The sequence below is a fragment of the Lissotriton vulgaris genome, chromosome 2_1 (assembly GCF_964263255.1).
Source record: "Lissotriton vulgaris chromosome 2_1, aLisVul1.2, whole genome shotgun sequence".
Taxonomy (NCBI): Eukaryota; Metazoa; Chordata; class Amphibia; order Caudata; family Salamandridae; genus Lissotriton; species Lissotriton vulgaris.
The window spans coordinates 161,759,872-161,776,052 of record NC_141687.1 but is presented as its reverse complement, the minus strand read 5'-3'; the positions used below and the strand labels follow the sequence as shown (position 1 = coordinate 161,776,052).

General features: G+C 46.6%; 1 protein-coding gene across 1 annotated transcript in view; it reads left to right on the top strand.

Annotated features, from left to right (window-relative positions):
• LOC147729756 (myeloperoxidase-like) overlaps positions 1–16,181 on the top strand; it is a 158,942-nt gene that overhangs the window by 96,539 nt on the left and 46,222 nt on the right. The window contains exons 9-10 of the mRNA XM_086954642.1: positions 1,733–1,893; positions 9,449–9,704. Coding sequence (XP_086810768.1) covers positions 1,733–1,893; positions 9,449–9,704 — 417 coding nt within the window. The remainder of the gene's footprint in view (positions 1–1,732; positions 1,894–9,448; positions 9,705–16,181) is intronic.

Genomic DNA, 16,181 nt, shown 5'->3' with positions numbered 1-16,181 from the left:
TACACATGTGATATTTGGCTCTTCAGTATTCTGTGTGATATATAATGATGTCCTGATATCTCTGATGGTTCTATTCTATGAAAATGTCAATGAACAAAGTAAAAAAAAAAAAGAGTGACAACTGACTTCAGCCCTGCTATTAGGCAATGTCTCTGGGGAATGTTTGATGGGATGCAGGAGCAGATACCACAGACATAAGTAATAGTGAGTTGTGCAAGGGCAACCATATTTTATCTGTCAGTAGTGTCAAGACACCTCTTTGGGGGGAATGTGCGCTCCAATAACATACCTGTTCATGGCTTAAAAAAATGGATCTCTAAAAGGGATGCAGCCTATTTATTTATGGGTGTGACTTAAACATATAAACTGAATTTCTGTGATTCTCAGAGTGTGCCATCAGACTGGTATTTTGGTTGCTCTTTGAGCTTTCTATTATTCCATCCAGATATATAACGCAACAGCTGAAATACACCTAAAACCAGCCGTGTCTACAGGTTGGTATTTTATTTTTTGGGAAGTTTTATATAGAGTGAACTTGGCCCGAAGTTATCAGGGTGCTTTACATGAGCACCAGTTGCGTTACAGACGGACACATTCCTTTTATTAGGCACAGGGAGTTTCAGTGATTTGCCTAGAATCACAGGAAGTTGAGGGCCCCTGCCTAGACTTGAAACTGTTTCCCCAGCTTTGATGTCGACTGCTCTAGCCACATCATCTCCCAGGTGTGTCAATGGCTGTTTGCTGATTAACAAAAATGAGTAACAACGATTGTGTCGTAAATAATGAATATTGAAAACATTACTGAGGCCTGTGGAATGGGTAGTGGTCTTCAGAGGGTTCACTATGTTAGACTTTTTCTCTCCACATCTCATCCATCTGCACATCTTACACCTCATCTTTTACTTTTAGCACTCTCTTTTCACTGTCTCCTGAATGCATTCACCTCCACCTCCTTCACTTCATCGCCCCTAAACACATAATGCACCCACTCACCTTAAAGCACTGTATTTCCTTGCACTTTCGTCGTTTCAATATTTTGACAGCTGTGTACCTCATTCACACACATTTGCACAGAATCACAAAATATGAACAATGCTCTGTACGCTCTACAGAGAGGCCAAGGATTAGATGACCATGTATTCTGAACACCTTTTTGACCCGCTGACAGTAACTGTGAGAAACTCACTGTCTTTAGCCTGAACTCCAGAGCTCTCAATCATGGCCCTACAAACACCTGGAGGGGACTAGGTTCAAAATATGCCCTATACAACAGTAATATGGTACAGGGGGAAAAAAGAAACATAGTATCCTGGAAAAAGTAAACACTATTAGGGAACACAATATTAAATAAAACACTTAAAATATAAACAGGAACCATATTGCTGACATTCATTACTTTAACTTTTTTTTATTCATTATCCAGAAATCGATCAGTGGTTTTACCTGTACAGTAAAGGACGTGGATACAGGCCCAATTGGCACCTTTTTCAATGTCCATTTAAAATTAAAAGAAGGTCGGAGACCTGGAGGTACCTGACCCACTTACAGCCCTGAACCTGTTTTTTTACTACAAACTATGGTATCCAAGCTCAGCTTTAAGATTAAAGGCCACCTCCATTGACCAGTCTGAATTCCATGAAGCCTTAGAGGCAAAAGGAATACTTTGCTCTGATTTATTGTTATTAAATGACCAGACTTCAAATTTGTGTATAATGCTTTTCTTTACATCAAGGTGATCCCAGGACGAGTGAGCAACCAGGCCTCACATCCTTCCACACACTTTTCATGCGAGAACACAACCGTGTGGCCAGGGAGCTGCGGCGGATGAACCCTCGATGGTCTGGAGAAACGCTCTACCAGGAAGCCAGAAAAGTTGTAGGAGGCATTCTCCAGGTATTCGCAAAAAGTATATTTATTTGACTAACTTTGAAAGCCTGCAAAATTTGTAATGCTGACCTAAAACAATCATGTTGATTTTATCATATACAAAAAGTCTAAAAGTAGCAGGAAGTGCTTGCAATTTGTTTAACCACTGGCAATTGCTCAGGGTAGCATTCCAAGCCATCGATCTTTTCCCCACCAAGCCACCTGAGTTTGGACCCAGCCATATACAAATCAGTCTTGACCACGCTCCAACAGGAACAGCCCAGCCCATAACCACCTAGGTGGTTAAGAGTTTCCCCAGACGTGGGATCCTTGTGTACTGTGCCACCGGAATCAACCTGCACCTGTCTGAAAAGCCACTGCTAGGGTGAAACTGATTTTGGATTGCTTGTGTTACAGTTTAGAGAAGACCTGCCTTAGCAGTTGGAGCTGGACTGTTCCTATTGGAGTAGGGCCAAGACTGATTTGCATATGGCTGGGTTTAATCTGAGGTGTGATGGAGGGCAAAGGAATGATGGGCTGGAATGCTGCCTCAGTAAGTACTAGTGGTTAGACAATTTGCAAGCATTCTTCCCATCACACTTTGTGTGTTCAAAGTACTGCATTCAGCGGTAAAGCGTATGTTTAGATGGGGGTCCCTTGCTCACTATGCCTCTGGAACCCAGATGCAACCAAATGAAGAGCGCCAACTAGGGTGAAACTAGTCTTGGGTTGCTTGTGTCCCAGTGCAAAGAGGACCTGGCTGGCTTGGTAGTTCGGCTTGACTGATCCTATTGGAGAAAGCCAAGACTGATTTGCTTATAGCTGGGTCTAATCTGAGATGGCATGGTGGGCAAAAGAGCAATGGATTGGAATGCTAACGGAAGCAATGATAGTAGTTAAACAAATTGCAAGAATTCCCCCCATCACCTTTTGTGTGTTTCATGTACTGCCCTAAGTGGCATGGGTAATGCCAGGCATGGGTACCTTGCTCATTGTGCCACTGGAAGGAAGCTGCACCTGACTGAAGAGCCCCAACTAGGGTGAAATTAGTCTTTGCTTGCTTTTGTTTTGGGTCAGAAAAGACTTGATTTAGCAGTTCAGGCTGGGCTGTTCCTATTGGACAAGGACCAAGACTGATTTGCTTATGGCTGGGTCTAATCTGAGGTGACATTGTGGGCAAAAGAATGATGGGTTGGAATGCTACACTGAGCAATAACCAGTGGTTAGACAAAGTGAAAGCATTTGTTATACAATGGGCTGCATTGTTAGCTGTGCCATAGCTTTCCTTGCGTCCATTTTTATGGAGATGATGCCTCTTTAAATGGCTGCATGCATTCATGGGTACGTCTTCATCGGTTGGACTGCCAGGGCAGTCTTTGGTTTTACTCTACCTGGGGACCATGGTGGAAGCCACCATAGTTCTCCTTTCCTGAATTCCTGGTCAGGAGTTTTCTAATCCCCAATCCATCATGGCGGCATACTCGCTTATTATTGAATTGCCTTCCTAATCTATAATGGTAGCATCATTATTTGATGTTACTTTCTGTCCTGGGGTTTTGTAAGGAGTAGGATTCCCTTCCACTTTGCAGTGCAATACTTCTTTGCTCCCGTGGGTGTGTTTTCATGCTCCTGTTAAACTTCATTCCAGTTGTCATTTCCGATCGGACCGCTATTGTTTTTCTGTTCTTCCTCACTCCTGTTGGAAGTCCCTCCTCTGGCCAGTTCGCTGTATTTTTTGGTCTCTGCGCTTGCTATCTTTGAGCCTACCATCGTCATTGGGATTTTTCCTCCTTGGGGATCATTCTGGAAGGCTCTATCTACTTAGGTGCTAAAGGTGTCAGCGGCATCGTGGCTACCTTTGGCAGACCAAGATGGTCAAAACTTGGGCTCAAAGATCCTGAAGTTGTCCTAAGCCATTGACCAGAAGTTCCCAACCCGAGAGTCCTGACAGGCATGACAGATTGCAACGCCCAGCTTTCAGCCCAGGCTGGGATAGTAGAGATCCTAAACAAGATCTAACGAAGGTAGGGCAAGCAGACCCGGCACAAGCCTTGGTTCTGACAGTGCAACAACAGGCACAAGAACGGTAACAGCTGCTGAATGAGATCTTTGTGCATCGTCAAGCGCTTACTACAAGAGCATCTGATGTTCCAACCATTTCTCCTGCAACTCCCCAGTGTTCTGTGGATACAAATAAGTTAAAGGAATTCTTCGATTTTCTGACTGTGTTCTTTGCCTTTTGTTCAGCTCAATTTACTGTTGAGCGAGCCAAGTTAGGATACCTCATCTGTGCTAAGTGTGGCCAGCACTGGCCTGGGTGACCTGTCTGATAGCCACTTATGACCCAAGTCTTTTCAGTTATCCATCTTTCCTCACTGCCTAACAAGCATATGTTCGAGAGACTAGGTTTAGAGAGTTCTGCCAAAGAAGTACTTTGTGATATTTGGCAAGGCAATCAAGATATCTTGACATACATTACTCGCTTCCGCCACTTGGCCACAGAAACTTCATGGGTATAATGGACCCTTGTCATCCTTTTTTTCGCAGGGGTATTTGGGAAGAACTTTGGCATGTGACGGATCAATGTTTACTTTGCTGGACAAACCACTATCCACCGAATACTGCCTAGGTGAACGACAGTCTGAAAAATTAGTTTGAATTCAAAAGTCCCAGGAAAAAGCTCAACCTACTGTCCGAAGAAGTGAGGCTTCTTCTCCTGATGCCTGTTTGTCACCAAGTGAAGAACCATTGCAAATAGGGCTTGCTCATGCAGCACTGTAAAAATCTAAACGAGAACATAGACGGTAACAAGGGCTGTGTATGTATTGAGTTTCTACTAGGCATTTGATCCATGCTCGTCCAATTGGTCCCCAAAAGGCTTTGGGGAATGCCAGATCTGATCCTCTTTAAAAGGGGAGAGAACGGAAAGGTCCGATAGTTAATCAATTTGTACCTCTAGAGAACTTTTGATCTCACTTTTCTTTTTGCCCATACAGTTAGAACTCCCAAATGGAAAAACTGAAAAGCTGCTGGTACTTCTGGATAGTGGAACCAGTGGGTTATATCTAGATGAGAATCGGGCTTGTGAGAAAAGGACACTCAAAATTCTCATGGAATCCACAGGACAGGTTCATACCGTAGAGGGTACACCATTGGTCTCTGGACCAGTTGAGATGACAAATCCGTTGAAGTTCCTCACCAAATCATGTCATGATTTTAGGTCTTCCAAGGTTTGTCCAGTACAACCCATATTTCAACTGGGAGACCAAAACTCTCTCTCTCCCTCTCTCCTCCCAATTCTGTTACCAATTTTTCTATGCTACAGAGGATTATCGGGCCCCTATGAAAATGCCCAAGAATATGGTGACCAATCATAGTACTATCAATGTCTTGCAGGGTGTTCCTGCACATTATTCGGAATTTTCAAATGTATTTCGAAAAGCCAAAGAGGTTTCTCTACCTCCTCATTATGAATTTGATTGCGCGAACACAGTGCCACAGGCACCTTTAGAAGAATCTACTCTCTATTGGAATCTAAAAGGGAGACCTTAGAGAAATATCTAGAAGAAAAGCTTCAAACTGGCTCGTCACTTTGTCTGCTTCTCTGTTGAGGCCTCCCTATTTTTCATACCAAAGAAATCCAACAAACTAAGCCCTTGCATAGACTTGAGAGGTTTGAATAAAGTAACCATCAAGGACAGATATCCGTTACCTCTCGTTAAAGAAATCCTAGAGTCTGTTCGAGGTGTGAAGCTCTTCACTAAGTTAAACCTTCGGGAAGCCTATCATCTTCTACGAATCAAAGGAGGGGATGAATGAAAAACCACTTTTAGAACCCCTCTGGGACATTTCCAATACCGTGCCATGAAATTCGGATTAAGCAATGCTCCATTGATTTTCCAGCGCTTAATGGATCATGTCTTTGCGGATTTGTTAAATCAAATAATTGTGTTCGACTTGGATGACATTTTAGTCTTTTCTTCTGATCCATCTTTGCATCATCAACATATCTGTTGAGTTATGAATAGGTTGCAACTAAATCAACTATATTGCAAAACTGAAAAATGTGAGTTCGATTAGCCTGAAATCGAATATTTAGGCTATTTTCTCAAAGAAATTGGAATAGCCATGCATCTTCGAAAGATTTCAGACATTCACGATTTGCCTTCACCTTCCACAATCAAAGAAACCCAGTGTTTTCTTAGATTTGCTAATCTCTGCAGGCAATTCATTGGGAAGTGTGCTTCCTTAAAGAGTATTATCACCCAAACGCTTAAAAAAGAAAATCTCTGACTTGGGCTCAAATGGGATAACCAAGCTGAGAAGGCTTTTCAAACACTAAAACTAGCATTCACTCAAGCTCCTTTTGTACGTTATCCAGACACCATCAAGAAGTTCATAGTTGAAAAAGATGTATCAGATCGAGCTTTGGGAGCAGGTTGTCTGCAAATCCAAGAAGACGTTGGATTGGAACAACCCACCTTCTACCTTTAAACAATGTTGTCATATTCCGAAAATAGTTATTCAGTGTTCGAATGGGAACTATTGGCCATTAAGCAAGCCTGTAGTGAGTGAAGATAATTCCTAATGGGCTCAAGGGAACCTTCAAAATTAGGACTGACCACTGAAATGTTCAGTGTCTTCGAAACATGCAATGTAGAAATAGCCGCTAAGTATGATGGGCCCATTTCTTCAATTAGTATGGCTTCATCATCACTTACGTTCTTAGTTCCAAGAACTTAAAAGCTGATGCTGTTTCTCTAAGATATCCCGAATTCCCGACTACCTTCAATAAGAATATCCTGGCCCTCAGCGTATAATTGGAACTACACAATCAATCTTGGACAGGGTCCAAATATTCAAGTTACAAGTGAGGACTGGAGCTCCTTACTTGGACAAGCCCAAAAGCAAGACAAATGCTAATTCAAGGGCAAGGCCTTGTTAATACCAACAAAAGGGATACAACTTGAAGTTCTGCAAATTTGCCATGTCTCCCCCATTGCTGGTCACTGAGGCGTCAAATCCATCTTAAACTAATACTTTGCTCCTTTTGGTGGCCCTCAAAATGTATCAACACTGAACAGTATGTCACCTTATGTCCAATTTGTGCTTAAACTAAACCATCCCATACCCCACCTTTAGGTTTGCTGCTATTTGCCCATTTCATCCGCAACCTGGGCCACTATATCTACTGACTTTATTGCTGCTTTGTCCCCTCCAGCAGGGAATTGAGTCATAATGGTAACAGTGGATTAATTTTCTAAGATGACACACCTCTCTCCACTTTGGGAAATTGCCATCAGCCAAAGAATTGGGACAAATCTTACAGGAAATATTCTTCCTACGATGCCTTCCTTAATTATTAGTGTCATATCAAGGTCCCTAGTATAAATCCAGGTTTTGGAAACATTTTTGAAAATCCCCACACATCGCGTCACATTCTTTTCTGGTTTTCATCCACAGACCAATGGTCATACAGACCGCCTCAACCAGAGTCTTGAACAATACCGCCAATGGTTTTGCAATTTTACTCAGAGTGAATGGCCCACCTTTTTGTCTCTTGCTGAATCTTCATATAATAATTCAGTTCATAGCACATTCAGGAAAACACAATTTTTCTGTTTGTATTGGTTTTATCCTCGAATCTTTCAAACAGGATTGCATAGGTCTATCTCAGTACCTGCTGCTGCTAATTTCACTCGTCATCTCCATGATGTTAAGCGTAAAATGTTGCTACATTTACAGTAATCCAAGCAGAAGATGAAAGCATCTTTGGATGCCCATCGGCATTGGTCTCCCGCTTATTAAGTGGGAGATAAGGTGTGGCTATCTTCTAAATACTTACCTGCCCACCTCTCATTGAACAAATTTAAACTGCAGTTTTATGGACCGTTCAAAATTGTTTATATCTTTAATCTGGTGGCATTCTGGGTTCAATTGCCCCTTTGGTATAAGGAACATCCTGTTTTCCATTCCTCACAGTTAAAACCCTTTGTAATGGATCCTTTCTGTCATGTTTTTTCTCTTCCATCATTGATTTTAGTAAATGATGCTCCAGAATATAAAGTTCAAAACATTTGGGATTCATACTTGTTTAGGAATCGTGTGTAGTTTTTGATTCAATCTGGAAGGAGTATCCTCCCAGTGAGAAATGGGGGAAAGATACCTCTAAAAGTCATGCCCCTGTTCTGGTTCATTGATTCTTTCAGTGGTTTCTTGAGAAACCCTGTGCCTTGGTGGGGGGGGGGGGCTAGGGGTAGGTGGCATGCTGTTATACTGTGCGTTGCATTGCGACACGCTCCCTGCCCGACTGCTTCCCTCGCGTCCCGCTCTATGCAGCGGGACATGCTGATTCTTTATCTCTGAGGTGATGGCTAGGTTGGGGGGCAGCTTCAGGCATTCAGGGTACTTTGCATATACAGAACTAGATCAGGAGGATGGACGTTCTCGTACATCGCTCCTACAGCATGTAATGACTCCACACCAGAGCCTCCTCCTCTCTTCTTGAATTTTGCGAGAAGCGGAAGGATTGGTTTTTCAATTAACCAACCTACCATATGTAGCCAACCTACTAACATACCATAGCACTCTGACCAGTGTGAACGCTTATTGTGTGGATTTAAAAGCAACTGCGGCCGGCATTCCTGGCCTCCAAAAAATTACAGGCAACAATATAAACATCAAGATAAATCCAGTGATTAATTTTCTTCTTAGAGAGCGATCGGAGGTTTGTCTAGTGGAAATTTTGACTTGTGTTAAGGTAGCGCAGATCGTTAATGTGCCTGCTGCAAAGAACGTGTATTATTCAGAACTGAAAACGCATATAATATAAATAGGTCAGTGGGTTACGGGATGTTTTCCAGAGAGCTCCTTTTGTGACTAAGTTTATGAATTATAATCCTGAAATAAAACAGTGAGCCATCAACTCCCACCAAACAGCTGCATAAAAACTGCAAGGCATAGATTGGAGTGTTACGATTTTATCCAGTCTTTCATTATCCTAATGTTGGAAAAAGGGTTCATTTGGATAGGAATCAATTTGGATTATTAAAAAGAACCCCCAACCATGGTGTTAAATTTTAAATTCAGAGTTTGTGCTTCTTCAGACCAACCACTATTAAACTATACTGTCTAGCAGAATGGATGACGTGACACCTGTACTTTATAGTCCTCTGTTTTATGTAATATTTCCTATGCACTAATCTACACACCTATGATTGATTGTCTCTGTGTAGTGTGTGTAATGTAAATGCTCTACACCCTACACTAGCATGAGTGGCAATGGCGCTATAAAATGAACGAAACGCATTTGAAATACAGTGGTTATGGAGACTTGAGGGGCACTGTCAAAGGGTGGTAGTGAGGGAATCCGTAACTGAGGTGGTTATGGGTTATTGGAGGGCACCAACAAACATTGTCGCAAAGGGCGCCACCAGCGCTAAAGCCGGCCCTGCACACACATCTGCTCAGCGCCAAGATACCTTCACGGGTGATAATGCATTTAGAAATACACATAACTTCCCTTTTTGGCTCTTTCTGAGTTTTTATTTAAAATGTGCTTGCCATGACTCTTTTCTTCCAGAAAATCACCTACAAAGATTACATCCCCCTGTTGATGGGTGAAGCGGCTGGCCGAATTATTGGTCGCTACCGGGGATACAACGAGTCCGTGGACCCACGAGTGGCCAACGTGTTCATCCTTGCCTATCGCTTTGCTCATGCCTCCATCCAGCCCACGATCTACCGCAGGGGGGATGGGTACCGCCCGCTGACTGGGGCAGCTTCTGAAGTTCCACTCCACATGACTTTCTTCAACAGCTGGAGGGTTGTGAGGGAAGGTAAGAAAGTATTGCACCTTCATCACCAAAGCATGCTCAAGAACTCCTCCATATGCATGGCATACTACAAGCTGGGGCTACACCTATCAATTATAATTCATTATCAACTGAGTAATGCTGACAACAATGGTAGTGGTGGCACAGCACTGTCAAACGGGGGTTACAGAAAAAAATCAGGATCACAACAATAAAATGTTTGAGAAAGCATATTGTAGGGGTGAAGAGTCAACTCTCAGTCTCATCTTACACGGACGCACCATGTTGTGATGGTCGTCAATGAGAGGAGGCAGTCTCTGCATATAATCTTAAAAACACCATCAATAGGACAAACGTACAGAGTGGTGGTAATGAAGGTTCCGCCAAAAGAATGGATCTGCTGTCCGTACCTCCAGCAGCTCAGCCGCCCAATCCAGAACTCAGTTTATGTCAGAGACACAGGAATCATTTACACTAGTGCTCTTATATTTATTTCCCAATGCTCTCCTTCCTAGCTTTCTCAGGGTGCAGGATGGCTCTCACCAATCAACTCTGTCCTTGCTTCAGGGGGCCCTAATTATGTGATTGGGTCCATTCTACTTTTCATTCACGGCCCTTCGTCTGCAGATTGAGGCCCATTTTATCCACTTCTCAGTGCAAAGCGAGTATCTGACTGCCTGCTGAGCATCGGCTCCATCCACCGGGCCTTTCAGTCTGCCCGTGTAGCTGAGCCACCATTTTGCAAGCTGCTCTGAGGCTCCTCATCCGGTTAGGTCAGAGCTTTCCAAACTGTGCGTCCCGACACAGTACTGTGTCGCCTGCAAATGGTGGGTGTGTCGCAGGCACTTAGCACATAACTGCTGCTAATTAAGAGGCATTTCTAGACACTCTGCTCTATGGTCTTTTAAAGACCTGTGAAGTGCTCGGGTGCGGCTGTGTGTGTGCCTGGGAAGCTGGGGTGTGGTGACAGAGGGAGAAAGACAGAGGGAGACGGAGGGAGGAAGACAGAGGTAGGGAAACAGAGGGAGACAGAGGGAGGAAGGCAGAGGGCGACAGACAGAGGGAGACAGACAGAGGGAGGAGGGCGACAGAGGGAGGGAAACAGAGGGAGGGAGACAGAGGGAGGGAGACAGAGAGGGAGGCAGAGGGAGACAGACAGAGGGAGGAGGGTGACAGAGGGAGGGAGAGAGACAGAGAGAGAGAGACAGACAGAGGGAGACAGACAGAGGGAGGAGGGTGACAGAGGGAGGGAGAGAGACAGAGAGAGGGAGACAGACAGAGGGAGACAGTGGGATGTAGACAGACAGATGGAGACAGAGGGAGGGAGACAGAGAGAGAGAGGAAAACCGTGGGAGACAGAGACAGAGGGAGACAGAGGGAGGGAGACAGAGGTAGGGAGAGGGAGACAGACAGACAGAGGGAGACAAACAGAGGGACGGAGACAAGGGGCAGAGACAGAGGGACGGAGACAGAGGGAGGGTGACAGACAGAGGAAGGGAGACAGATGGAGAGAGGGAGACAGAGGGAGGTAGACAGAGAGAGGGAGACAGACAAATGGGAGACAGACAAGAGGGAGACAGGCAAGAGGGAGACAGATAAGAGGGAGGGATATAGAGGGAGGGAAACAGAGGGAGACAACGGGAGGAAGGCAGAGGGCGACAGACAGAGGGAGATGGAGGGAGGAAGACAGAGGGAGGGAAACAGAGGGAGACAGAGGGAGGAAGGCAGAGGGCGACAGACAGAGGGAGACAGACAGAGGAAGGAGGGCGACAGAGGGAGGTAGACAGAAAGAGGGAGGAGGGCGACAGAGGGAGGGAGACAGAGGGATACAGAGGGAGGGAGACAGAGGTAGGGAGACAGATGGAGGGAGACAGAGGGAGGGAGACAGAGGGACGAAGACAGAGAGGGAGGCAGAGGGAGACAGACAGAGGGAGGAGGGTGACAAAGGGAGACAGAGGGAGGGAGACAGACAGATGGAGACAGACAGAGGGAGGGAGACAGAGAGAGGGGGAAACCGTGGGAGACAGAGAGAGAGGGAGACAGAGGGAGGGAGACAGAGGGAGAGAGAGGGAGACAGACAGTCAGAGGGAGACAGAGGGACGGAGGCAGGGGGCACAGACAGAGGGACGGAGACAGAGGGGGGTGACAGACAGAGGAAGGGAGACAGATGGAGAGAGGGAGACAGAGGAAGGGAGACAGGCAAGAGGGAGACAGATAAGAGGGAAACAGGCAAGAGGGAGACAGACAAGAGGGAGGGATACAGAGGGAGGGAAACAGAGGGAGACAGAGGGAGGAAGGCAGAGGGCGATAGACAGAGGGAGACAGACAGAGGGAGGAGGGCGACAGAGGGAGGAAGACAGACAGAGGGAGGAGGGCAACAGAGGGAGGGAGACAGAGGGAGGGATACAGAGGGAGGGAGACCGAGGGATACAGTGGGAGGGGGACAGCGAAAGGGAGACAAAGGGAGACAGAGAGAGGGATACAGAGAGAGAGGGAGACAGACAGAGTGAGTGAGACGAGGGAGAGAGAGGGATAGAGAGAGGGAGAGAGATGGAGAGAGAGAGAGATAGAGGGGCAGGGAGACTGAGAGAGAGAGGGAGGGAGACAGAAAGAGAGAGAGACAGAGAGAGAGAGGGAGGGAGACAGAGAGAGAGAGGGAGGGAGACAGAGAGAGAGAGAGAGAGATAGAGAGATAGAGGGGGAGGGAGACTGAGAGGGAGAGGGAGGGAGACAGGGACAGACAGGTAGAGGCAGAGACAGGGACAGGGGTAGACAGATAGAGGCAGAGACAGACAGAGACAGAGAGACGGAGAGGGAGACAGAGGGAGGGAGACAGGGACAGACAGAGACAGGGACAGACAGACAGATAGAGGCAGAGACAGGGACAGACAGAAAGAGGCAGAGACTGAGACAGACAGGGACAGAGAGGCAGAGAGACAAAGAGGGAGAGGGAGTGGGAGGGAGACAGAGGGAGAGAGAGAGAGGGAGACAGAGGGAGGGAGACAGGGGCAGACAGGAACAGACAGATAGAAGCAGAGACAGGGACAGACAGATAGAGGCAGAGACTGAGACGGGCAGGGACAGAGAGGCAAGAGACAGAGAGGGAGAGGGAGAGGAAGAGGGAGTGAGACAGAGGGAGAGAGAGAGAGGGAGACAGAGTGTGACAGAGAGAGGGAGCGCGAGGAGACAGAGAGAGAGGGAGACAGAGAGAGACAGAGAGAGGGAGACAGAGGGAGGAAGGCAGAGTGAGACAGAGCGAGGGAGTAAGGGGGAGATAGAGGGAAGGAGAGGAAGACAGACAGAGGGAGACAGACAGAGGGAGGGAGACAGAGGGAGGGAGACAGAGGGAGGGAGACAGACAAGAGGGAGACAGACAAGAGGGAGGAAGACAGAGGGAGGGAAACAGAGGGGGGAGGAGAGCGACAGAGGGAGGGAGACAGACAGAGGGAGGAGGGCGACAGAGGGAGGGAGACAGAGGGAGGAGGGCGACAGAGGGAGGGAGACAGAGGGAGCGAAACAGAGGGAGGGAGACCGAGGGATACAGAGGGAGGGAGACAGAGGGAGACAGAGAGACAGGGAGACAGACAGAGTTTCCCTTCCCCTATAACGCTCGCCTTGCATGACCTCATGATGTAACTTCTCCACTAGTGAGAAGTCAGCAGTGTTAGCACGCGCACATGATGTGCCTCCTGTCACTGCAGTCTGAAAACAAGCATTAGAAATGCAATAGGTCTCGCCTTTTATTAAGTTAAAGCCATTTGCTTAGCTATACAATACCATTAACAAAGCAAATGGCTTTATCTTAATCAAAGGAGACACCTATTGCATTTTCATTGCTTGCTGATTTGTGTGCCCTCAGCCGTACTTCTTTGTAGTGAACATGACAGCCGAAAGGCTGAATTTTAAATAAGAAAACCGAATCTGGTTAGGGCAAAAGTACTTTCCTGAAACTTCAGTCCAACACTCAGGGCCCGATGTAGGTAGCCCTTTACCGATCCGAATCGGCCGAAAATACCGATTTTCGGCCGTTTCCGATCGGTAAAGGGCTACCGAGATGTAGGGGCACATTTTCGGTAATTTTACTGAATCGGTATCATTACCGAATCGGTATATTTACCGATTCGGTAATATGTACCGAATCGGTAAAATAATTACCGATTCGGTAATATTTACCGATTCGTTAAAATTACCGAAAAAGCAATGTAGGTAGAAAATTTACCTTTGGCACATGGTTTACAGAATCGGTATTTTACCATGAAATACAGGGCCAGATGTAGGTGGGAGATTTTGGCCATTTACCGGCCGGTAACGGCCGAATTCGGCCGTTACCGACCGGTAAATGGCCATGGAGATGTAGGGGGTAAAAAACATGCATTTTCGGTAATTTTACAGAATCGGTATTTTTACCGATTCGGTAAAATTACAGAATCGTTAAAATTACCGATTCTGTATATTTTACCGAATCGATAAATATACCGGTCGGTAAAATTACCGAAAATGCATGTTTGGTATGTAGGTGCCAATTTTAACATTGACACAGGGCTTTGAAAATCGGTATTTTACCATGCAATACAATTGCATGGTAAAATACCGATTCAGGTGTACATGCACATCTGTGCATGTACACCTGTGCCATGTGGCGCACATACATGCCCTAAGGGCATGTATGTGTGCCACATGGCACACAAGCCTAAAACAGGGGTGCCAGAGGGTGTCAAAGTGACACCCCCTGCATCCTTGCAAAATTCGGTGTTTACCGATTCGGTAAATACCGAATCGGTATTTGATATTGAATCCTATGGGCTTCAAGGCCCATAGGATTCGATAGCAAATACCGATTCGGTATTTACCGAATCGGTAAATACCGAATTTTAAGGATTCGGTAAAGAATCCAGATGTTGGGACCTACATCCCATTTACCGATTTTGAAATACCGAATCGGTAAGATTCGGTATTTCAAAATCGGTAAATGGGATTTACCTACATCGGGCCCACAAATCCATGGTAAAATACCGATTCCTGTGTACATGCACATCTGTGCATGTACACATGTGCCATGTGACAGACAGACGTGCCCTTAGGGCATGTCTGTGTGCCACATTGCACACATGCCCATTTTGGGGGTGCTAGAGGGTGTCAAAGTGACACCCCCTGCACCCTTGAGAATTCTTTAATTACCGATTCGGTAAATACCGAATCGGTAATGCCTAATCATTCCTATGGGCTTCAAAGCCCATAGGAATGAATGGGCATTACCGATTCGGTATTTACCGAATCGGTAATTAAAGAATTGTTAAGGATTCGGTAACGAATCCAGATGTTGGGACCTACATCCCATTTACCGATTTTGAAATACCGAATCGGTAAGATTCGGTATTTCTAAATCGGTAAATGGGATTTACCTACATCGGGCCCACAAAGATGCTTTTGTGTATTCCTGCTGTGAAAATGAATGTCGTGCCCTCCTGGCGTCTGATTCGTGTTTTACTCTGTTTAATGTCCATCATGTGGTGCATTAGGGTGTTGATTACGTAGCGAGCCCCTTCACAGCTCGTTGCAGTCACTGCAAAGCCCTGTAATGATCAGAGAACTGAACGTCTGAATCAACGTCGTGCGCGGTCTATGTCTTTGTGTCTGCCACACGCTCCCTCAGCAGGGGCGTATCAAACGCCCCCGCAGCCCCTGCAGTGCGGGGGCCTCACTCTCTAAAGTTAATGAAGGGGGCCCCCAGGGGACCCTGGCCCCCTCAGCTCTTCGGAGGGCTGTGAGAGAGGCCTGCGCTGAAGCAAGCCTCTCTCCCCCTGCGTCTGAAGCAGGCGCCACCTGCTCTGAGCCCCTCGCCCCCTCCCTCTGACTGAAGAGAAACAAAGTATCAATATACATTGTTTCACTTCAGTCAGAGCCAGAGGCAGTCCCGGAAAGAGGACTGGGGCCCCAGAGACAGCAGTCTCCACTGCTCCTCTGAGGCACCACAGAGCCCGGCCTCCACTCTCTCCTCTCGATAAGCAAGGCCCACCCCACGAGAGAAGAGACAGGGACAAGGATTGGGTGGGGGCCCCACCCCACAAGAGAAGAGAAGAGACAGGGACAAGGATGGGGTGGGGGCCCCATCCCACAAGAGAAGAGACAGTGACAGGCCCCCACCCGAGAAGAGACAGGGACAAGGATGGGGTGGGGGCCCCACCCCACAAGAGAAGAGAAGAGACAGGGACAAGGATTGGGTGGGGCCCCAACCCACAAGAGAAGAGAAGAGACAGGGACAAGGATGGGGTGGGGGCTCCACCCCACAAGAGAAGAGAAGAGACAGGGACAAGGATGGGGTGGGTGCCCCATCCCACAAGAGAAGAGACAGTGACAGGCCCCCACCCGAGAAGAGACAGGGACAAGGATGGGGTGGGTGCCCCACCCCACAAGAGAAGAGAAGAGACATGGACAAGGATTGGGTGGGGGCTCCACCCCACAAGAGAAGAGAAGAGACAGGGACAAGGATGGGGTGGGGTG